Raw genomic sequence first — 24,610 nt, forward strand, 5'->3', positions numbered from 1 at the left:
TGTTCCTTGTGACAATCAAAGGCCTTACCTCTCCTGTGTGAACTAGGATTGGTTTAGGCTTCTGGCATTCTATGATTTCTTGAGATGGTTTTCCCAGGAGTTGGTCCCGAATAGTGTCCCAAAATAGATCTCCTTCTGTTGTTCCTATTAGAATTGTTATGATTGATAAGATACCTTGTACTAGCCCTCTGAGGATGTCATGATTTAGATACCATGGCACACAATCACTTTAGACATTTCAAATATTTTATGAAGATTGTCATTCAATGGCTTCAACAATTTGAGCAATAGAAAAGGCAGTGTTCCCTATATGTCATAAAATAATAAACTTTAATTAGACTATCATTTTCATAAACAATAACAATATAATTTGTCTGATACTCTCAAAGCTGTATTCATATCAACTTTGCTCATTTATGACATAAGGACGGTTTAACTTAATCCACAAGTTTGTGAACTACATCACCTTTTACTCATTTTAAAAATTAACAATGATAATTTCAACATGTAATACCTGCTGTCCAGCTTGTAAATAGTAAAACTTTCAGAACTACAGTGTAAGCCTTCCTGATGGTGAATGACTTTAGTGTGATGGCAAGCAACAAAAAGGAAACTGATTGAGATGTCTGTGTCTCAGAGAATATAATCAAGAAATTGCAAAGACAACCTATCAAATGAGGGAAAGAGTTTCAAAAAATTTACCTGATGAGGTATTTGTATACAAAAATATATTTCAGAAAGCCTCATAACTTAATAATTACAGTCAAAAACCCAAGCTTAAAGAAAAGTATATGGATAAGTAGTTTCCCCCAAAATATAGATGATGGCCAAAATCACATGAAAAGACATTTGATATTATGTTGGTGATGCAAATCAAATCCACAAGGAGACAGCATTCCACACACATGCTGGCTAGAATCAGCATGCCAGACAATATACGTTGGCCAAGATGTGAACATTTTTAATGGATACATTACTGACACAGGTGTAAAGCAATGTAGCCATTTGGGAGTGCATGTGATGGGGCCTCAGATGTTGAACACAGCATGTGACCAGCAAGCATTCCTCGATATACATGCCTAAGAGGAAAACTTAGACTCACACAAACTCTTGTACATACGTACTTAGGGCGGCATTATTCGTAACATACAAAAAATAGAATAACCCAAACATCCATCAATTAAGCAATTGGCAAATATCATCCGGTATATTGATACCATGAATTAACTCAGCCATTAAAAGGGGATGGAACACTTCCACATTCTATACTTCCATGTACCTTAAAGCAGAATGTTACATAAAAGATGCAACAAAATTGCAGATATTGTGTATTCTCGGCACTTGAAATGTCTAAGTTAGCAAAATGTAAGGATGGGAGGTTTGCTGGTTGCTTATACCGGGGCACAGGAGATGTGGCAGCTAGCATGGTCAGAGATTCTGTTGGAGTGATGGAATCTCCAATGTTCACTTTGGGAAAGTTGTATGTCTGTCAAAATATTGAAATCCACCAAGTGTACTTTAAATAGCTGACTTATGTGGCTTGTCAATTATTTCCCAATAAATAACTGCTATTATTGAGTTGTGAGAGGTTTTCTAAAATACATTGTATGTATCAGACATATTATTTGAAAACACCATCTCTCGTCAGGATTGTTCTTTCACTTCCTTCCTTATACTCTTGAACCTTGAACGGCACCATCACAAAGAAATCATAGCTGCTAAAAAGTAAAAAGCTGCTCCCTGGGGGCAGGGAGACGGCTCAGCGAGGAAAGTGCTTGCCTCTAGAGTGTGAGAATCTGAGTTCAGATCCCCAAAAACATACATAAAAAGGAAGGTGTGCTAGAACGCACCAGTAATCTCAGCAATGGTGAAATGGGAGGTAGAAATAGGTAGATCCCAAGAAGCTGAAGGGCTACCTAATCCTGGCCTTCATGGCAATTTCCAAGCCAGTGAGAGAGTCACTCTCTAACATTGAGTGGAAGTCACTTGAGGTCCAATATCTCTGATCCCTACACATATGTGCACATGCACTCACACACATACATACACACATACACACTAAATGACTTACCAAGGGTCATCAATATACTAAAATGCTAAGAGAATCTGTTTCTGGTTGTATTTGAATTAACAAAGCTGAGGGACAAAAGACACTTATCCCTGGGCGATCTGAGATGTCACACCAAAACTCAGCTAGCCTGGAGACACCTGAGTTAGAAATGGGAATCCTAAACACACTGGCCACAGTTCAGCTTCCTTAGGAAACAGAAGCCTAAAGCCCCCGAAACCTGGAAGCATACGTGCCATCCTTTTTCTCACCCTGTGTAATATTGAGGCCCGAAACTCCATCAATTGTGCCTGCGGCAAAACTGTAGCCCAGGGCAGGTTTACACGTCTTCACCTGAAGGAAAGATCATCAAACAAAAACAAAGAAAGAGACACAAGTTCAGCTGTGAGCAACAGGGTGCTGTGCTTGACCCATGGAGCCAAGTCAGGGGCTTTTGTCATACTCACTGTGTGTGTGGCATTGAGCTGGACACTCACATCCGTCATGTTCACCCACTGGTGAGCTGCAAGCACTGGGCCGGTCACTTCCTGGGAGGCAGAGGCATACAGCTCCTAGAAAAGCCACAGAGGCTCACTATCCTGAGGAAAAGAACTGAAGAGAAATGGACACAACCCCTGGCACCTAGTATCCACTGCACCAAGACATCTTTCTTTTACTCCTTGAGAACAACCCCACCCCCACACCTCAATTCCCTCCATCAACCCCAGTGTTTCCTAGAACTTGAAACCTCCAGGAATGCTGACCTGTGTCTATTCATCCCAAAAAAGAACATAACATGCAACAGACCATGACGTAAAAGTTCCAACCTCACACTTGCAGGAATGTGAGGCTGTCAGCGCCAGACTTGGTATAAAATGACCCTCTTAGGGTCCCTGAGTTCTCCAAGGACAGGAGTCAGGCAGTGTCTCAAAGACATCGGGTCTCTCACACATCAGTTAATCGTTGGCATTCTCATTTTTATATCAAGTCAAGTGATGTTTTTCCAAGCATGTAAGAAATGTAAGTTTAGTACTTTTTAGAATATTTCTGCTTTATTCATCTATGGCATACAATACAGGAAAAATTCTATTTTAGCACAAGTATGATGGCTTGACATGTAGCCCACACCTATGACAGCTGAGAGTGGACTTTTAAGATAAGCAACTGGAGCCCCAGCTGCAGCCTGCTGTCCTGAAAACCAAGGAAGTTGTGCTCCTTGGAGAAGAGAATCCAGAATTGCTCTGCCCCAGGCTAAAGACAGAAACAAAATTTCTGACAACAAAGTGTGTCATAGGCACATCCCCAAAAGAAGCTGTAAATTTAGAATAATCCACTGATAATACCACAATAAGTAAAAAGCCTCCAGCAATCAGTCAGGCTGTGATTATGGCTTTTACACCTGATTGTTTTGAAAGGCACTTTTGTTCTTCTTAAATGCTTCTGAAACATTTTAGAACTCAGACAGAATTATCTATTTAATCACAAGCAGGCAGGTATGTGAGGTGTGTGTGTGTGAGTGTGTATGTGTGTGTGTATGTCTGTGTCTGTGTGTATGTCTGTGTGTCTGTGTGTGTCTATGTTTGTGCGTTTGTGTGTATGTGCCTGTGTGTTTGTGCCTGTGTGTTTGTGTGTCTGTATGTCTCTCTGTGTGTATGTATGTATGTATGTGTGTCTCTCTGTGTGTGCCTGTATGTTTGTATGTCTGTGTGTATCTGTGTGTGACTGTGTGTGTCTGTGTATGTATGTCTGTGTGTCTCTGTGTTTGTCTATCTATGTGTTTGTATGTTTGTGTGTCTGTGTGTGTATGTGCCTGTGTGTGCCTGTGTGTTTATGCGTCTGTGTGTCTGTATGTCTGTGTGTGTATATATATGTATGTCTGTGTGTGCCTGTATGTTTGTATGTCTGTGTGTGTTTGTCTGTGTGTGTATACAAATCATGAAAACAAAGGGATCTAACGTTACCATGGACATATTGGTTAGAAGCCATTTCCCATTATCATCTCCCCCTCAGAAATATCTCCATAGAAGCAGATCCAAAAACGGGGAGAGCATGAAGACATAATTTAGCACATCACTGTGTAGATAGTATGTCTATCACACAAACTGGGGGATCTCAGTTCTATTCCTAGTACCCATGCAAAAGCCAAGCAGAGCGGCTTCTATAACTATACACTTCTATAACTCTAGTACATGGGAGAAAAGACGGAAGGGTCCCTGGGGCTTGTTCCTGAAGGATCCCTGTCAGTCTAGGCAATCAATAAATTCAAGTGAGAGACACCCCACCCCAAATAACCAAGTGGAGAGCAATTAATCAAGATACCCAAACTCAGCCTTGGCCCCCACATGCAGGTGTAGATATACACACATGACATGCACCCTCACATCCCAAAGCACACACCTATACATACATATACCACATACATGAAAACAAGTTTAGAAGCAAGGGGAAAGCAGAGTCATTCATAGAAAGCTCATTGCAAACTGGATACTTCCTTCAGCACAATTGTTTTGTTTGTTCTGTTTAATTTTAAAAGAAAAGTAGTATAACCTTTGGACTTTCAAAAAAGTATATAAACTAATGGGAACTCATAATGACTGAGATGTTCAGCTCAGCTTTGTCATGGCAGGCCAGGTTCAGAAAGTAATCAGGTGACTCTATCCAGGCAATGACTGGAGAGATTTCCGAGAATCTAGATGAAACTGGTTCAGAGTGGGGTCACATTAACTGAACCTTTAGAGTCTCTTTGTCTCCTCATCCTGTGCTATGCACTCCGGGTTTCTAGCATCCTAAAATAGAACACGTTCCTGCCTGATTGGTTTTAAATGCACTAGGAAGTCTAACCAGATCAGACAGAGTCCTGAGTGGCTCCCAAGGGCAAGCTCACAAACCAAAGTCTTTCAGACTTCCTGGCCAGCCTGAGCACTCGTGGCCTTCCTTGCAATTACGGACTTCCGACTAAATGATGTCTGTGGGTTTTTAAGAACAACATGAAACAAAGCTGTAAAGCACGGGGCTCGTGCCTACCTTGGCTTTCTGATAGATGGTCCGTCCTATAATTTGTGCGCTCTCAAACATATCTTGTCCAGGTCCGCTGGCCATGCACATGCTAGGCTGGAGCAAAGTGAGACAAAATGATCCTTAGTGGGGTGAGTGACGGCTTTAAGAAATAGAAAATTACACATGAACCCAAGAAAATACATTTGCTAATCCGATTCCAGCATTTCTCTTCAGGCATTTTCTTAATTTACAGCTAAGGCAAACACAATCACGCATGCATTCAGAGCAAGCAATGTTTTCAGATGGCATCTCTTCCAGTAACTTCCTTTTAAAATTAGGAAACAAATTTTAAATCTCTTCGTTGAGAGATTTGCTGTACATTGCACAGAAGATAACTCTGAGCTGGGACTAGAAGCCAGGCCATGTCCTCTATCACTGACTGTGTGTTTGCTTATGCTTGCCTAGGACTCTTGCTCTGATTGTCTTACACAGAAGCTCTTTCAGATTGCATTAGAACAATCAGCCATCCTCCTGGGAAGAAAATTAGCAACTGTAGCTCCACATTCTATTTCTTAGATCAGGAAAGATCAAGACTGATCAAATACTTAAATATGATAAATGTTACAAAGAATGCACAGATAAAAGATACAGGTGAATAAATGTTACTGTCTGGGAAATAAAAAAAAAAAGATGTAAGCTTAATAAAGAACAGGTTTAGCAAGTTTGACACCCGAACATTTTAAACATCTATAGAGAAGGGACAATATACATAAGGCAGATAGAAAATTTCATGGAGTGGGAAAATTTTGTAATGTTTATGACAAATATTAGGGGTTTCCGGACTTTTTGGAGGGAAGAGAATACTGCCTTTCTCTATGTAAAGAAGATGAACTTATTCTACTCGTTTTTTTACAGATCTGCCTTTGCCTCAACACTATCCACAACAGCTCCCATCAACCACTGTGACCATCAGCAGATGCCTGGTATGCATACACACTACAACATTATTCAGCTGTAAACGGGGATGAAACCCCTTTGTTTGCAGCAGTATGGATGGAATCAGAGGTCTTCTGTTAAGTCAAATAACCCAGACACACAAAAGCAAACATCACATATTCTCACTTACTTGTAAAAGCTAGAAAGCTATTCTCAGGCAAGAATGGGGTAGAACAGTAGTCACTAAAGACCGGGAAAGGGCAGAGAAGAACAAGCAAAGAGAAATAGATAAGGGTACCAAAGCAATGCTAGGCTGGATTCATTCTGGTTTCTGTAGCACAGTAGGGCAACAACTGTTGACAACAATGTGTGCTATATTTAAACCAATGAGGAAGGTGCAAATTTTCCGACATATAAAAACACAGGCAGATATAGATACAACAAATTACTGTAATATAAACTGCCCAAATATTGTATCTAACTTTGAAAAATAAAAGAAAAACAACATCTTCATTAATACACTTCCATTTATCTATGCTGAGTTGGAATTTATCTTATTTGCAATAAAAAGCATTATCATGCATGTACCATGAACTACAGATGGAACAGGCAATTCATGTTCTGACTCTGTCTCTCTGTCTCTCTGCCTCTCTGCCCTCCGTGTGTGTGTGTGTGTGTGTGTGTGTGTGTGTGTGTGTGTGTGTGTGTCTGTGTGTCTGTGTGTGTGTGTATATCTGTCTCTGTGTGTGTGTGTGTGTGTGTGTGTGTGTGTGTGTGTGTGTGTGTGTGTGTGTGTGAATTCTCATTCAATATTAGGACATGCTCAATTCCATGGATAATAAAATGGAAATTTAAACTAAAGCTAGCTCTTTGCATATCATGCCATCGAAGAGTCCAAGAATGATGTACTTGGCTTAGAAGAACGTTGGGGCCATAGTTGTTCACACATGGGTGATGGGAAAAGCCACTGAGAGGGTAAACAAGCCCATTTGATAAACTACTGCATATATTCTATTTCACATGAATATAATTAACCATCTCATCATGAATTGTGAAGTTAATAAGTATTCTTGGAATGTATTGCAAATTAATTTAATTCCAATAACTTGATGAAATGTACAAATGAAGAAAAAGGAAAATTTCTAGCTAAAAATTATAATATACATACAATACAACTGTTAACCCCTACTTCTCATTGGGTAGGGTTGGAAGGTAGAAACAGTTAACAAAAGTGGCAACCGAATGGGGGTGCTTCACTAAAAATGCAAACCAGGAAGCCAGCTTCTGCTGCTGTGTGAAAGTTGAAACAGGCTTACATGAATTCTGAGAAAGCAGGTAAATAAATAAGTGAGAGTACAATCTCAATAGCTAATCTCCAAATTTTTTACATGGATGTAGATACAGAACAATTTCTAAGGATTTAATTATATGGAAAATTCAAGTCCCAGCATCCATAAATAAGTCATAAAATTGCTTTATGAATGCATAGGCAAACACAGAAAGAAGGGTGCCAATAACAATCACTAAGGACTAAGGAGACAAGTGGTACTTGATGTTTTAGTTATTTCCCTATTGCTGTGTAAAACACCACAGCCAAGGGCAACTTATAAAAGAATGACTTTCATTGGGTTTACAGTTTATGTAAGAGTCCATGATGGTGGACTAAGGGCACAAAGGTAGGTTCCTGAAACAGCAGCTGAGAGCTCACATCTTAATGCACAAGCAAGAAGCAGAGAAAGAGTCAGGAAATGGCATGACCCCCAGTGACACACCTCCTCCAACAAGGCCACACCTCCTGATCCTTCCCACAAAGTTCCACCAACTGGGGACCAAACACCCAAACATATGAGGCTATGAGGACATTTACAATAAACTACCACACTTAAGGACTTTGCATTTTTACTATTTGGTGCATCCAGGTTATTTGATGTTTTATAGAAAGACCAGTTTTTAATTTTAAGAGGAAAGAAAGAAAAAATCTTTAAAGAAAACAATTATAGGTTTACAATCTGTAAAAAATGGCATAGTAGGCAAGTCTGGGTACAAACTCAGAAACTCAAATATTCCAAGGTAAAAATATTTTAAGCTGCCCAGGTTCAGGGAATTACACACAACCTCTACATTTGACATCAAAAAGGAAAACTGTGATAAGCCACTTAAAAATTTTAAAAGCTACATAGGTGCTTCAGAAAAAGAGTAGAGACTAGAGACCAACAGGCCAGAGTATACTTAGAAACAACATATTTGCATGATATTGATGAATATTCAAACATGAGGTAAGCATGTCCTTACTACCTACCCCACCGTTGGGACAGGTGCTTCTGTCATTGTCACAAGAGTCTCCTGTGTTGATGCAATGTGGGCCAAGAGTGTTGGGTGACACATCTCCAAGATTTGATGAAGCAAAGCCTGCTACGAATGGTCCCTGTCAAAATAAATCCACCTTTAATTTTTTCTTTAATAATGACTTCCATTAGAAGCATAAACATTCAGTGTACGCATAAGACCTATGTATGAACACAGATGTATAAATAGGTGCGGAGATCAAACACAGGAATCATTTCTCAGAAGTCATCTTCCTCATTCAGTTTTGGTTGGCTGGTTTTGAGACACAATCTCTCACAAACTTGTCATTTGTGGTTAGGCTATGGTGACCAGCTCGTGAGCCCCAGGGATGTACCTGCTATTAACTCTCTAATACTGAGATTACAGGCATGCCCAATGTCTGACTCAAACACTAGGGATCCAACTCAGGCACAAGAAGCATTTTACTACCTGAACTACCTCTGATCCCTCAGGCAGAGTCATACACAGACAATAAGAGGATATAAGAGAATTTTTTTATCTCTAAAAAGGCTCATGTTGCCGTCAATATTCACTTATTATTACTGAAAATAATCCAACTATTGACAAAAGGTTTCAATGGATCCTTTCAAAAGCATACCTTCCTCTAATGCAAACAAACTGATGAAAAATGCAGAGTGCACTGAGTTATAAAATGTGAAGCAGTTCACCTAGTGTCTGAATGCTTTACCTGAAGCCCAGAGATGAACTTGACCATGTAATTCATGCCCTGGCTGGCCTGATGGAGAAACTCTTTTCTTAAACCAGATTAGAGACAGACCAGGCATCCATTTGGGCCCATCTTGTTTCCCAATAAACATCTCCAGTTTTCTTAGACATGGATTTTTAATGTATAAATGAGAACCTTTTCCCCCAAATTTCATGGTACATGCTTGATATCCTGAAAGTTGGGAGGCTGAAGATGGAGGATTATAAATTCAAGGTCAGCCTAGATGACATTGCAAGGCCTTCTCAAAAATAGAATAGAAAGAGGTAGAGAGGTAGGAAAGAATGTAAGAAAGGAAGGAAGGGAAGCCAGGAAAAAAAGACTGGGGGAGGTGGGAAGACAGGGAAAAATAGGCTAAAATTAAATGCGAGCTAATGAGAGAGAGAGAGAGAGAGAGAAACATGGTTTTGTTTAGAAGGGTTTTGTCTAAAAGAGCAGAATTTTTTTAATGCAGCCACTGTCTATATAATGGAATCTTCATTCTGCACTAGGGCCTTGGATTCTCATTTTTATTTTTCTGCATTTGATGCTTGCAGCCAGTGGCCAAGCAGAACAGTGTCTTGTCTCTCTCTGTCTATCTGTAGTCACTAGTTGTCCATAGTTTAAGAGGTTACTGTAGTAGGACAATTGGATTCCTTATTTCTGATCTCATTACTAGTTCAAGGTCACAGATGTCATGGATTAGGGTTGCTGCTGGCTTAGACTTTTTTTTTAATGGATGTGGGTGTTTTGCCTGCATGTATATCCATGAACCATGTGCATGTCGGGTACCTGGGGAGGCCAGAAGAGGACATTGGATTCCCTGGTACTGGAGTTACAGAGCCTGAGTCCTCTGGAAGAGCAACCAGTGTTCTTAACTGCTAAGCCGTATTTCCAGCCCTTTAGACTTTATTGGAAAAGTACCAGATCAAGGTCCTTGGAAAGAATGTTCCATTAGGAAATCCAGAATCAATAAAAAGGTCTCATGGTGTGTCTCCATTCATGGTTTTACACCACTAGGAAGGTGCATATTACTCTTATAGTACTAACAACTAAAGTTAATGTCAATGCAGTGTATCATATTAGCAGCTTAATCAGAGACTATTACATGCTACAAAAAATATAAAACTAATCTTTCTTAGGCTGGAGAGATAGCTCAACAGTTAAGAGCACTGACTGCTCTTCCAGAGGTCCTGAGTCCAATTCCCAGCAACCACATCGTGGCTCACAACCATCATCACAACCATGTAATGGGATCTGATGCCCTCTTCTGGTGTGTCTGAAGACTTCTATAATTGTACTCATATAAATCTTTTTTAAAAAAAAACTAATCTTTCTTATGTAATTGGTTATAAATTTATGAATCCTTCAATATAAAAAACATCTGCTGTACAGAGCAAATTGTACCTTTATCATTTGAAACATTTCTTTCCATACTGGGTGTAGGTAAGTTGGTAGGTAGGTAGATAGATGATAAAGATAGATAGATAGATAGATAGATAGATAGATAGATAGATAGATAGATAGATAGATAGATAGATAAAGATAGATAGATAGATAGATAGATAGATAAAGATAGGTAGATAGATAAGCAGATAACAAGGTGATAGGTGGCAGACTGTGTGTGAGTGTGTGTGTGTGTGTGTGTGTGTGTGTGTGTGTGTGTGTACACCCTGCACAAGAATTTCCCAAAAGGCCAGAAGAGGGTGTCAGATCCCCTGGTACTAGAGTTGTAGGTGGTTAGGAGGCTTCCAATGTAGGTGCTAAGAACCAAGTCCTGTTCTCCAGAACTGGATTTAACCACTCTTAACCATTCCTCCTAACCAGTGAATTCTCTCCATCCAAGCATATTCATGGAGTCCACGAGAACACTTTCTTCTTGAAATCTGGATGGACCGTTCACTCCATTCACTGACTCAAGATGAAGATTTCAGCACTGTTCATTCTCACCTGTCCAGGCAGATAGCCTCTGTTCTTTTCTTGCTCAAAAAGGTAAGCCGCATAGCCCATATTGTCGCTGTTTACAAGGTGGTTGGTATTGTTCATGCTCACGGGGTGGATGGCAAACCAGCTGTTAAAGAGAAGAAAGCTCTAAGTCAGTCAAGGGAGCCTGAGGAATGGAAGCTAAAGGCTTATGTCTTCTCCAGCAGATAAATGTATTTTGAGAGGCTGACCCATTATCTACTTCACTAATGAGACACATAAAAGTGTCTGAAATTCTTTTTTTTATTTCAGTCCTTTTTTTATTACTTCTATTTCTTTTTTTTATTGGATATTTTATTTACGCTTCAGATGCCATCCCCTTTCCCCATCACCCCCCTTAGAAAATCCCTATCCCATGCCCACTTTTCCTTTTTGCACTTATACATTTTTTTTAACAATGTTAATCAAAGGCTTTATAAGTTTGGTATTGCTCAATCAGAGGTGTAACCCACTACCCAACCTAGATATATCAACTATTTTTGATTGGTGGAGATACATGAACTGGTGGAGATACAGTGCCTCCCTGTCTCCCCCCTCTTTCTCTCTCTCATCACCTAGCTTCTCCTCTCCTTCTCTTCCTCTCCTTACTCCTCCTCTTCCTCTCATTACTCCTCCCACATTAGCTCCTCCTACATATAACCCTTCCTGTTAAAATAAAGCTTTTCTCTCAAAATACAATTAGAGCATAATTACGCCAATTTGTACCAGTGAGGTACAAGATAGTCCTAATACCCAGTCCATCATTTTGTTGAAGTGTCTGAAATTCTAAGTGCCCTACAATCACATCCTTTCACTCTTGATCAGATAAAATTGCAAATAAATATACCCGGGAACTCTGATCATTTCCTTTCAAAAGATGCAGAATTCTAATTTCATAAACGTGTATACAAGTTTCAAGAGTGGTGAGTTACCAGACAGTAATCCTAGATAATAGGATAGATGTGGACACTGTCCTTCAAGACAGACACGAAGATAATATTATTCAAATCAACCCAATCCAATTCAGTAGACACTTACTGAGTATTAGCTGTATGCCAAGCACAGAATAAAAATGGAGGTTTCTCTCTGAATTTCACAGAAGACAGAGATGTGAAAAAATGGCCTTAATATTGTATGACAAATGGTAGAAAGAAATGTGCATAAAGGCTTTTCAGACCAGCAATGACTAGAAATTAATTTAAAGGACATTCCAGAGATAGAAACTGCAGAATACGTACATGAAGGCTTAAGAGAGGGTGTTATGCATAATTCAGCCTGTCCTGTGCATAGTAATACCTTGTTTAAATATACAGCCATACAATTTACAAACTAATTACACATCTGTTGCTGTATTTCACAGTGCTGGTAGGCTGTTTGTCTCCATCTGTATAGGTGACACAGAGAATCAAAATGATGTCATAGAAGACTAGTGTCTAATGACAGCTTGCCTGGCGGCCTTATAAATTATAAATCAAACCTTCACATAGGTGAAAGAAGCTGTCATTGGAGTTTCAATGTAAAAACTTTCCCACAGAGTCCTGGGTTTGAAAACATAGGTCCTAACTGATGGCACTGTTTTGGGAGGACTATGCAACTCTTCAAATATGGGGCCTGGCTCACAGACTTTAGGTGCTCTATAGGCCTATAGGCATCTGGCTTGAAGCCCTTCACTTCTGCTCTGTGGTGACACAAAGCCACAGCTGTCCACTGCTCTTCATGCTGCAAGGACTTCCCTGTCACCACGGACTGTACTCTGTCAAACCATGAGCAAAATAAATTGTCCCTTAAGTTCTTTCCTCCGTGCATTTTTGTCAAACGGATGAGGAAAGTTAGCTAACAGAGGTGTCTGCTGGATGCAGGGCAATAAACCAGATGAACCAAAAAGTCCAAGTGAACAGAAATGTTGATACATTAAGTCTCGGGTAATTTAGGAGTTTTAAAACTCTTTTGGATTCAACCCTGTGCTGGAAAAATTTTGCTTACATCACTACCTAAGTGAAAACAGTACACACAAGTAAACATTTATCTAAAGGTTCAGGATGCTTTAGGATTTTGAGCTCTCTATCCTCATTGCCTGGTGGTGGAGGTAGGCTGGAGATCATGCCTTAAAGCTCAGTGCATCAGGCAGAGAGCACAAAGAAGTTACTCTGGGTGGTACATGGCGATGTCACACTAGTGGCTCTAAGTGAACTCTAAATTGACAACTGATGGATATTTAAACTTTCCCGGTGAAGCTGCTTTTCCCTTTTGTGTTGGCACTCTTTAAAAATAAAAATAATTTGAGATCCTCCTGCCTCTGACTCCCAAGTAGTTCCAAGAAATTCTAAATACAATAAGTTTCTGGATAAATCATCAGTCTGTAAGTTTAGGTCTGTCTCCAAGATGTCTACTAACCACTGGGGGAAAGTGTGGACACTGAAAACAATCTATGCCCACCCTCTAGAAGTCACATGCAAGATTCTCACTTTGAGAAAACCCTGCCCTGGTCTCTCCCTTGCTACTCCTCCCATCTCTCCTCCTTTCCCTGTTCCTCCCTCAGTCTGTCCCTTGGTTTTCATCTTTCTCTTAAAATCCAAATACAAATCACCATTTCCCTATTAGGTGAATTTTAATATTTTATTTATTAGATTTGAAAGAAAATTTTGGTGATGGTCACAGCAAGCGTATGGTTTGTCATCCAAAATAGTAACACTTAATCTATTTACGATGATGCGAGCCAGATTCAACCACATTACAACTGAAGGAAATACACAGAACAGTTCTCTCAGCAGTGACTGTTATTCCCAATGGTCTAGGCAAAGGACTTCAAATACATCTTTTAGTCAGAAACAGTTATCATCCTTGTTTTAAAATTAGTAACCTTAGTCTCTGAGTGGCAAGGCAGCCTGACCAAGTCACTCACAGTCACCCATCAAGAAGCAGAACTATAAATCCAGGTGTACTGGACAACAGGGGTTTCACCATCATGGGACACTGTTCATTCTGCCCGTGTTCATTCACTTGCTCATTTGATGAAAATGGAGCATCAGATTGCCTTGAGAAATGCTTCAGAATTGTGGTAATAGACTCGTGAGAGAAGACTGAGAGAAAATGGTACATGTAAAGGCTACAGATGTGAAAAGTTATGTTCAGAGAATGTATAGATGGGCAGGATAGAGCAGAAGAGCCTGGGTAAAGGGGAGTGGCCACAGGACACCGCAGACCACCAATGTTAAACCATTGAAACCCAAAGTATAACTGTCACCGCATAATTCCCAAAGAATACACACGTTGTTGTATTTTCTGCACCAAGGAAGTCACAATTATCCACAGTAATGCCTGTGGAGAAATCAACTGCTAAGAATGTCTCTTGATTAGAATACAAATTTAATTAATTTATTTCATCTACTTTTAGGTTTAAAAAAATGATCACTTGCAATAAGTATTCAAACTGTCATCTGAATTGTAGAAAAAGAAGATATATATATATATATATATATATATTTTTTTTTTCTTCCCTTTGAAATGTATGTCATTAAAATACTGGTATGTCACAACAACTAAAGTACTATGGTAACAGTGAATATTGATAAACACATACAGAGACAGGAGCACATTAACTTTAAAGGGCCATATGATTACAATCCATATATCTGTTCAAAAGAATATTCTTCGAAGCAAAGTTCCAAAGAGAGTGGGGGGAGACTGAGTTTCTCAGAAGGAGTTCAAATGAGACATAAAAGCATGAGAATGCTCCTGATGAGAAATACTTTAAAAGTAAGGGTAACCTCGTGCCCAGCTGTAAGAAAGGACACAGAACGCTACTCAAGCCAATGTAATGCAATCAAGAGAGTGAACAAATCCCAGAGAGCACTTCCACTGTAAACCACTTCACTACAAAATCCCAGAAACTGAAAAGTGATAAATTTCAACTGGGTTTATAAATAAAGAAGCATCATAATAAGATAATGTAATTAAGTGTCTCTCCTGTATAAGTAAGACATTGGAGAGAGGAAGATCCTGGAGCTAAGGACTGGATATGAATTGTGTTTCCTACTTTGAAAAGCTCTTAAACATTATAAAACAATAGCAAGCCTAACAATGTTCCATTCACACCTCTGGGCTTAATGGATAAACTTTATATAAACTGTACCCTGTGTAGGAGGTATAGACATGGACCCACTGGGAACATAACTCCAGTCCCTGCTTAGCTCACTGATCAGGGAACCTCGGTCAGTCCAGAAAAGAAGGAAAGAAAAGGAAAGGAAAGGAAGGTAAAGTAAGAGAGAGGGAGAGGCGGAGAGGCAGAGAGAGGCAGAGGCAAAGTGAGAGGCGGAGGCGGAGGCGGAGGGGGAGGAGGGAGGTAAGACATCTTGCAAGAGCCTCAGTGCTTGCTATAGGCCTATGCAGACTGCATGTCCACAGACAAGGAAATGACATCCAAAGGTTGTGTTCATAAAGTTTCTTGGCAACTCTTTGACTGAACAATACAAAAAGCTATCATGGGTTCATAATCAAAGTAAAGCTTGAATAAGACCACACCTGCTGAGCATGGGCCCTAAATCTGATGGCTGACATACTTAACCAGAAATCTAATGGCTGACACACTTAACCTAAATCAGATGGCTGACATAACTTAAACAAGAGGAGAAAAGACAGAACAAACAACAAAAAGCGATACCCAAAGCTGAAGTGAACCGTGAGGTGAGGATGAAGGGCAGCCTGGAGTGCTGTGTCCATGAGGAGAGGAAGCCAAGGACTGATGGCCACCAGTAAAAGCTAACAGCCAGGCACAGATTCTCCCTCAAAGGAAAGAACTAACCCCCACCCTCAGCCCCCATGCCTTGATTCGGGACTTCTGGTCTCTTGATGTATAGAGAACAAACGTACGTTATTTGAAGCCCCTCTCTCCACAATTAGCCTCCAAGAGAAGGTAGTACACAGAGTATATATTATAGTGGCTAAGATCCCAACTCCGGAGTGAGACACAGGTGGCTTTCACTAATGTGAACCGCGGCATTTAAAGTCTGTAACAGAAATCATAAGTGCTTGAGATAATAGCTACCTCTGATGGTACTATTACTGATACTCTGGTAATATGATCATGAAGAAAACATAAAAGTCTGTGAGCACAGACATTTGTGGCACTGATAGTATGAATGCAAAGTCGAAATAAGCGGTGGATGACTCACACATGCTGCCCATGTGTATTAAACAGAGGGAGCATGAAATGATTACCTGAGGAAACTCTGCCCTCTAGTGGCAGAGGTTAGATGCTCATTAATTACCCATAAGCATATTCATTTCCCAAGCCGACTTGAAGGGTGAGGCATGTGAATGTTTCTGGCTAATGATATGCTTGTGGAAGAACCAATCAGTCCTCATTAGATTTCCGTAAATCGTCACTGTGTTAGGCTACTGGAGTTTCATGCTCTGCCTGTTGTGGTATTTGACATAAATTATTTTAATGAAGGCACCTGTGTCACCTCCCTTACAACTCTTACCTCACCCCATTGGAAAATTGGGGGGCAAGAGAAGAAAAGATGTCTCAGTGAATCATACTGGAAGCATTATTTGGACCATAATTGTACAAATGGAACCCATCTCTTTCTAAAATGTTCAGATAGGGGAAAGACACTGAGCTGTGGTCAAAGGGGGCTTTCTGGGTTTATGATGGACAGTATCATCAGAGTATTTCACCATTCCTGCATCTGAAGAGAGACTGACACTCTTAACTATCCCTTTTCTTCATCCTCAAATCTCCTGCCCAAAACATGCCTTTGTGGTGATGACAATGGGGGAATGCCTCGCTGGTGTAGTCTATCCTTATGGTAGAACCAAGAAATCCACAGAAGAAAACCAGGAAGCTGTCCACAGTGGTGTTCTGTGGAAATTCAGCCCAACTAGGAACTGAAGAAATTCGAAGGAAAACAACATTGTTTCAACTTCCCTAAGTCTATTTCTTGGCAGCAATTGTGATGAATGATGCTGGGATGCTGAATGATGCTGGGATGCTGGAGTGGCCAAGTTCTCAGCAAAGATGGGTGCTTAGAAGCAGCACCCTCAGGCAAAGGAACAAAGGAAGGTGGAAAAAAATGATTTTTCAAAAACACATTGAGATCTCTGTGCTGCTGAATCGATTATATTTAATAAAACTACACAGACTTTGAGGCAAAAATTATGTAAGATACGAAGAGGGTCGCCCCAAAACTGAGCAAGCACCAGCCCTGTTCGACCGTCTCAGTGTGAGAATAAACACTGTCTATAGTTTGTCATGGTATTTGAAAGTTTTAGTGCTTGCTGAGTGAAATCAGGTAAGCACCCACCCTTATCACATGTCTTTTTGTCCACACTTGTTTTAAATTTTTTGCAATTGTTTTTGTATGGGAAGATTAACTCTTACCACAGTGGGCTTACAGTAAGATAATTGTGTGATTTTTTTTTTAAATCCTGCCTGATTTTCTAAATTTTTCCTGTTTCTTATGGTGAAAACATTTTATTTACATACTGAAAAGCGAAATTTGGGGGCGGCAACCCACAGATTTCTTCTGGTTAGGAACTTTCTGGGCACTCAACAAATAGATAAGCTCAAGGTCTTCTGTCCTCTGGTTTTTATGGTTTTGATTTCTGAAGCTGGAACACATTCTGTTATCAGTCAAGGGTCATTACTCCGGCATCTGAAAGTCCTTATCAAGTACCTTCCCATTCTAAGAAGACGGAGCAGACCTAGCAGCAGGCAAACAGTCACCTTGACTTCACTGGAGAAGAACGAGGCACAGAAGGAAGAACGGGGCAGAAAGCCAGTGCTGGCTTTCAGAGCTACTCAGAAAGGAGAGGAAAGACCTACAGGGACAAAGATCAGAGTTCCCAAAGCAGGGCTAGCACTGGTGGAGAAGACAAGGATGGGGTGAAATGGAGGCGGGAAGACAAAATGAAAATCGATTAGTAGACTAAACTGGGCATGGCAATTGCCTGCAGTCCTAGCACTGGGACGCTTCAGCCAAGAAGATCAGACCTTTGAGGACTGGGCTACACATGGGACCCTGTTTGAATACTTTAAAAATGGTTTTTTGAAAAGCTGCCACTGGAATTTTAACATTTGTTATTTGAGTGATGTCTCGTGAACTGAGGGAACTGAGGAGAAAGTAGATGACAGGATAGAAAAAATGGAGCTACTGAGAGTAACCAGGGACTGTGACTTTGGTCAAGATTCACACAAACATGTCCTATAATAATCTCTCTCTCTCTCTCTCTCTCTCTCTCTCTCTCTCTCTCTCTCTCTCTCTCTTTCTCTCTCTTTCTCTCTCACGCACACACACATACCTATATATATGACATATGTACATATGTGTGTATATATGTGTGTTTACATGTATACATATGACATATGTATACATATATATATGTATGTACATGTGTATGTATGTGTGTGTATGTGTGTGTTTGTATACCTATAAGACTACATCATTAGTGCGTTTCCACACATTAGACTTTGGGAGATTCCTACACAAATTATTGCATGAGTTTTCCCACATCAGTACTCTTGTTGTTTTTAAAATATTCCTTCAAAGGGCAGCTTACAGGGCCCTTTTCATAAGAATTAAAGGGTTTGCAAAATATAAACTACAAGGCAAGGGAACAACCACTCCCAGGGAGGGAAGGAGGAAAGGGTGGGGAAATAGGAAAAAAAATGGGGCTAGCAAAGGGGTGGGGCTAGGGAAGAAGGTGGGGACTAGGAAAGGGAAGGAGAGGGAAGGGGGGAGGTTGGGAGGGGCACAGGGGAGGGGGGTACAGTGAGGGAAAGAGTTCACTCTGCTGCTGCAAAGGGAAGGAAGGCACAACCCAGCCTGATGAGTTGTGCTGTGCCTGGGGGAAAAATCCCCAAGTTTCCCAGCTGCCGTGCCCAGATTATTCAAAAGGGAGGCTACAACATGGAGCCACAGAGTTTGGTTCTTTCACTCTGCAGAACTGGCACTCAGGTTATCAGCCCTTGAAAGGTTATTTTGCTTTGTTTGAAAGAAAGAACGAACATGGTTTTACTTCTTTCACTCACATGCCCTGATATCAGTCGTGTATATCAGTTGTGCTTCTTGCACTGAACGACAGACAGATGCAACCTCCAGAGTCTGCCAAGGAGATCTTATGTATGCTGCACAGCTTGTATTTCAAGTCATGATTCAGAACGCCCCAGAACATGCTCCCTATGTCTGGAGTAAGATCATGTAGTGCTTTTGCTTGGTGGCATGGAGGGTGAGGGGTGTACAGAAAGATTGAAATACTACTGACATGGATCAGCCAGAGTAATGAAGGCTGACAGTTATGGATATCTGTGTGGCTTGTAGACCAATATGATTCACACAACTTTGTTCCGTTGCTCAGGTCTCCACTCTTCCTAACTCAGCAGTCCCCACTCCTGACCTCAGATTAAAATACTTTAAGGATTTTCTATTTTCCTGGTTCAACCCAGAATTTCTCCTGGTTTTGTTGCTATTTTGGTTTTGTTTTGTTTTTACTTTGGCTTTAGAAACAAAGCCTCAAAATGTAGACCAGACTGGATGAAACCTCTGGACTGCTTCCAGAGTGCTGGATGGGAGATAGGCGCCACCACCCTGGGCAAGATAAAAATCATTACTTTGTAACTAATTTGTGAGTGTTTTATACAGCCTCCCCTTTGTCCTCTGCTCTCTAGACACCCTGATATCCTATCAGTTGTTCAACTGGAACATCATGTGCTTCTCCACGCACCCAAATGTTCCTGTTATCCCATCTTGCCAGCTAATAGTCTTCAGATTTTGGTTCCATTCACTTCCTCTTATACTTTAACTATGTAGTTTCTAGCATTTAACCCAATTATTTTATGTGTATCTTATGCTAATTAAATCCCTTCTGCTCCCATCAGTGGGCTACAGGTCCTCTGAGAAGATCAGCTATGTCTATTTTGGCTCATTGCACAGGCAGCGTAGCCCACAACATATATGTTCCACAGACATTGGTAAGAGAGTAAGCATCAGCACTGTACAGAGAAAAGACAGGATATCCACAATTTAGGGACTGGGTCTCCAAGAGTGACTCCGAGGGACTGATTCAAGGAATCTAAACACAGGTATTAAATTCTAAGATATTTGGTTTCTATTTTTAAGGCCAGAGAGTGAACTGTTCCTTTCTCATTTATAAGAGCCTAGTACAAACTCACTGACTAAAGTAGGGAGAAAGGAATCCTGAGAAGATGGTTTCGGCTATGACATGGGGCAAATCACTTCATCTCTGTTCCCCAGCTGAAGGCCACACTAGTCTAGTCAATTTCCATTTTTTTTAAATTTCCAAACTCCTCCCACTTTGGAATTCTGCATGATATCAAGGACCAACACATGATGGCTAAGTTATTTAGCAGCTCAGATGTTTCGTCTTTAATGTGTCTGTGTATATTTGTGTGTGCACATGCCAAGTACAAGTGAGTGTCTACCTAAGCCAGAAGAGGGAGGAGAGGGTACCAGATTCCCCATAGCTGCAGCTACATTCAGTACACAGTGTGATGAGCCACCTGACATGGGTACTGGGAACAGAACTTAGAACCTCTGGAAGAGCAGCAAGGGCTCTTGACGACTGATCCATCTCTCCAGTTCCAAGGTTCAGACTTACTTCATGGATCATTTTTAATGTATTCAAAAAATAGTTATCACTATGTGGCAAGAGGCCAGAACAGTTGTGTCAAGGAGAGCATGTTAGGAGCGGCCAAAAGAATGGCAAGTTACTGCAAGATGTCAGGCACAGCTCATGGAGGGGCTCTGCCAATAATCTTGACAGTTAACCCTGAGACATGCAGATCTGCAACACAGTGATGTGCAAGCCGCACGGAGCATCTTGGCCCCAAAGTTGACTGTTTTAATTGCCTGATGTCACTGTCAAATGATTCAAAACTAGTACAAGGGAATTGTAAATGGTTTCAATCATTCGGCCTACTGATAAATAGAAAGAGTAGGGTCAAGGGCCCTTGCCCACCAGTTGTGGCTTACTCTGTAAAACCAATTTAAAATGTATGTTGCTGTGCTGATCCTCTCCTGATAATAGTCCATTCTAATGTGCTCTGCAGACTAGAGCTCGAAGCCCACTTGCTTCCACACCTTATCCTGGTCACACAGTCCAGCCCAACTCACAGTTTTCAAGCCTTCTTGAGAAATGTTTGACTTCTACCAAGTCCAGCTCAAGGAATGGTCTTGAAATAAGTTGGTACTATATTTCCCAATGCCTTATAATATTAGTTAACGTAGTTCATGAATTCGTTCATTATTAATTAATGAACATGACTATTCTGTTGATCATCCCATTTGTCTTATGGTTATTTGTCTAGTTTATCTTCCATTGAGGGAACTGACTCTGCTCAATTTATCCCCATGTTACACATAAGATAAGACAGTCCCATAATTAATCCTCACAGTCACATAGCTGAGAAGATTAGAGCCCAGAGGGAACCCAAGACATTTGAATGTAGCACCAAGCATTCCCAGAAACTATCTGAGGGCATTTTGTATCACTTTTCAGTCCAAAGGTCAAGCTGTCTACAACAATGCTAGCCATCTACACAATTCCTGGATTAGTTCAATCTCCGTGAGAGAAATGGCATATGAAGACAAATGCCTTCTCTTGGAAGAAAACCAAGTCTGTCCCTTCCTTCACGATGTCCCTATCAGATAATTGGGTCAAAATCTGTCCTAAGACAAAGTTTTGCCTCTTCTCCATCCTTGGGTGATGCCAGCTCAGCTTCTATACCTAGTCAGCATTGCTCTGCATTATATATTATCCTTAGGAAACACATCAGAGAAAATCACATACTATATCTTGATAAAGTGACAAGCAATAACATTTACTGTATTGCTAGCTGTGGTAGCACACAGCAGTACTAGGTAGGGCTGAGGCAAGACAATAGCTAATTCATAGCCAACATGGGCTACACAGCAAGTTCAAGCCAGACTGAACTATATAATAAGACCCTGACTCAAAATGTTAAAGGCTAGAGATGTGTTTGATGCAGCTTAGAGGTAGAGTAGTGGCCTAATGTGCATAAGACTCCGGGCTCTGTCTCTAGCACCATGAAATCAAAACAAAACAACTTTACTGGGTTCTTTCATTATGTGCCAGATGTACATAGCCTGAGATTACCTCTAAAATCCCTCACTTGAGCCCTCCTTATATGAATTAATTTACATGTGAACTGCTCGGCCCTTAGAGGCTAAGAACCATGTCCAAGGTCTGATGGTGGGATCCAATTGTGTCTAATGCCAAGGCTGGACTTCTAACCACACAACTAATTCTCAGTACTTGCTGTCACACTTCTAGTCTCTTTTTTCTCTCCCTAAAATTATGAAAAGACATTAATATAGGGGAAGGAAGGGAGTGACGGAGAGAGAGTAGAAAAGGGAAAGAATAAGATACCTGATAAGGCCCAAGTCTTCTCCATTCAAATCCACCAGTTTCAAGATCACCATTTCCTTGTCTGTATTTGAAGAATACCTGTCAGCAAAATGAAGAAACTCAGTCAGTTTACAGTTGAGACTAACCCTAATCTACTACAAACAATAGAAGCAGACACAAAACTAATAAAATAAGGGTGGGTGAGATGGCTCAGAGGATAAAGGCACTAGCTAGGCAAGCCCCATGACCTGAGTTTCATCTCTAGAACTCACATAAAGTAAAAGGGGAGAGCCAGCTCCCAGAAGTTGTTTTCTGACTGCCATGTATGTGCTGTGGCATGAGTGCTCTCAAACAGGCATACACACATGCATGTGAGCATGTGCAGGTGTGCTTGCCTGCACACACACATAAACATAAAAACACACACACTAAGACTAAAGAAATGTTGATGCCTTTTAGTGAACCCTGTAGTAAAGAGAAACCCTACACTGCAGCCAATACCTCATTCCTCAGGTTACAATTATGATCAGTGATAGGGGCACTAGATCAACTAACTGAAGCTAAAATGCATTTTTATACCATATATATGTCACAATATAACATGGATAGGTCTCTTGCAAACAGGATTTGCATTTGAAATGTCCACTCCTATCAGCTTTCAATAGAATCCCTTCAGAAGGACTCAGAGAATGTAAACCACAGTTGGTCAAGACCTGAGGCTTCAGAACTCTCTGTCTTTACAAGGGGATTCAGATTCTAACTCCTACAACTAAGTAGCTTTGGAAAGTATGCAAATGTAAGCTGTCAAGTGGGAGAGTTAGAGCTGTAAACTCTAAGAACCTTGTTAGCTGTCACAATGCCCACGTATGTCTTCTCATAATCACAAGCCTGGCTCATCGCTTTAAAAAACACAAAGCCCTCATGCCCACTGGCTGTTCCATTTAGTTATGATTGTTGCTATACCTGGCCCTTCCTCCCAGAATCTATCTCATCCTTCCTTGCTCAACTCAGATAGACTATGATGATGTTTCCAGACAACAGATAATGAGATAGAGTAAACCCTGCTCATTCAACGGTGTGCTTTGCCTGTGAACATCTCTACTTCATAGAGAGAGAAGCAGATCTAACAGATTGAGGTGAGAGATCCTGAAAAGCTACACAGTAGAAAATAAAAGATCTCAGGAGCATCTACAGACGTTCAAGCCTCCATGTGGTCTCCCACAGACAACAGTGTGCAGAGACGGTGAAAAGAATTGATTTCTGTGTCTACGTTCATTTCTGGTTTCTTCATGTCTGAGATAAACATGTTAAGATGTTGTTTTCTTTAGTACCCTTGTGAGATCCCACTACACCCAACAACTTAGCCTTTTGTTGCTGTTACAGAAAGATACAGTGACACCACCTTGAGGGCTCCTTAGCCTTTTGTTGTTGTTATATAAAGATACAGTGACACCACCTTGAGGGTTCCTTAGCCTTTTGTTGTTACATAAAGATACAGTGACACTATCTTGAGGCTTACCTTGCTCTCTCCGACTGTGGATTCTGAAGGTAAGAGGAGGGGCTTCGGTTGATCTGCACATTAGCAACATTTCCTTTGTTGATAAGGATTTTGCCTGGTTTAAGATTTTCATGAGCTATATCAATGCTCTGAAGTTAAAAAAAAAAAAAAAAAAAAAAGAGTTGGAAGCTTACATATCTTTGTGAAGACAGCAACTCAAACAGAAGAGGGCTCTGTCAACATCCATTGTTTCTGCTGTGCCCTGACTATAGAGTCACAGCTAGAGAATGACAGGACCAGTGTCATTCTGGAGGTAATTGGAAATGGTCTTCATAGCTGAAGTGCTGTGAATAAGGACGCTTCATGCTTATTAACCACACCCAAAAGACTTCCATAAAAGAGTCTTGAGCTCTATGAACAGCTGTGCCATGAACAATTTGACCTTTTGGTGGCCCAAATGGGACACTTGATTCCTACCACTGTGGGATAAAATTTATTTTCATATGTCACACAAGTAACCAACCTCATCATCCTCTTTGTTTTCAAACATTTTTAACTGAGAGCCACAGGGAAGGGGATATTTTTTTTATCACAGTTTAATACATGTTAACTTACACATTCTAAAACAAAAGTTTAAAAATATCAAACTATACGACTCTTACTAAGGTATGTAATGTCTATTTCCTAATCTACTGAGTTCTTCTACAATTGATAGTCCTTACAGCCCAAGACA

General features: G+C 40.6%; 1 protein-coding gene across 4 annotated transcripts in view; it reads right to left on the bottom strand.

Moving 5' to 3' along the window:
* Asah2 (N-acylsphingosine amidohydrolase 2) overlaps nucleotides 1-24,610 on the bottom strand; it is a 101,580-nt gene that overhangs the window by 21,726 nt on the left and 55,244 nt on the right. For all 4 annotated transcript variants that reach the window (XM_076919070.1, XM_076919079.1, XM_076919065.1 and 1 more), the window contains 8 exons: nucleotides 23,899-24,026; nucleotides 22,401-22,478; nucleotides 10,980-11,100; nucleotides 8,280-8,405; nucleotides 5,072-5,158; nucleotides 2,515-2,619; nucleotides 2,320-2,401; nucleotides 29-144 (listed from right to left, as the gene is read on the bottom strand). In XM_076919070.1, coding sequence (XP_076775185.1) covers nucleotides 29-144; nucleotides 2,320-2,401; nucleotides 2,515-2,619; nucleotides 5,072-5,158; nucleotides 8,280-8,405; nucleotides 10,980-11,100; nucleotides 22,401-22,478; nucleotides 23,899-24,026 — 843 coding nt within the window. The remainder of the gene's footprint in view (nucleotides 1-28; nucleotides 145-2,319; nucleotides 2,402-2,514; nucleotides 2,620-5,071; nucleotides 5,159-8,279; nucleotides 8,406-10,979; nucleotides 11,101-22,400; nucleotides 22,479-23,898; nucleotides 24,027-24,610) is intronic.

This window comes from Arvicanthis niloticus, chromosome 1 (genome assembly GCF_011762505.2).
Source record: "Arvicanthis niloticus isolate mArvNil1 chromosome 1, mArvNil1.pat.X, whole genome shotgun sequence".
Taxonomy (NCBI): domain Eukaryota; kingdom Metazoa; phylum Chordata; class Mammalia; order Rodentia; family Muridae; genus Arvicanthis; species Arvicanthis niloticus.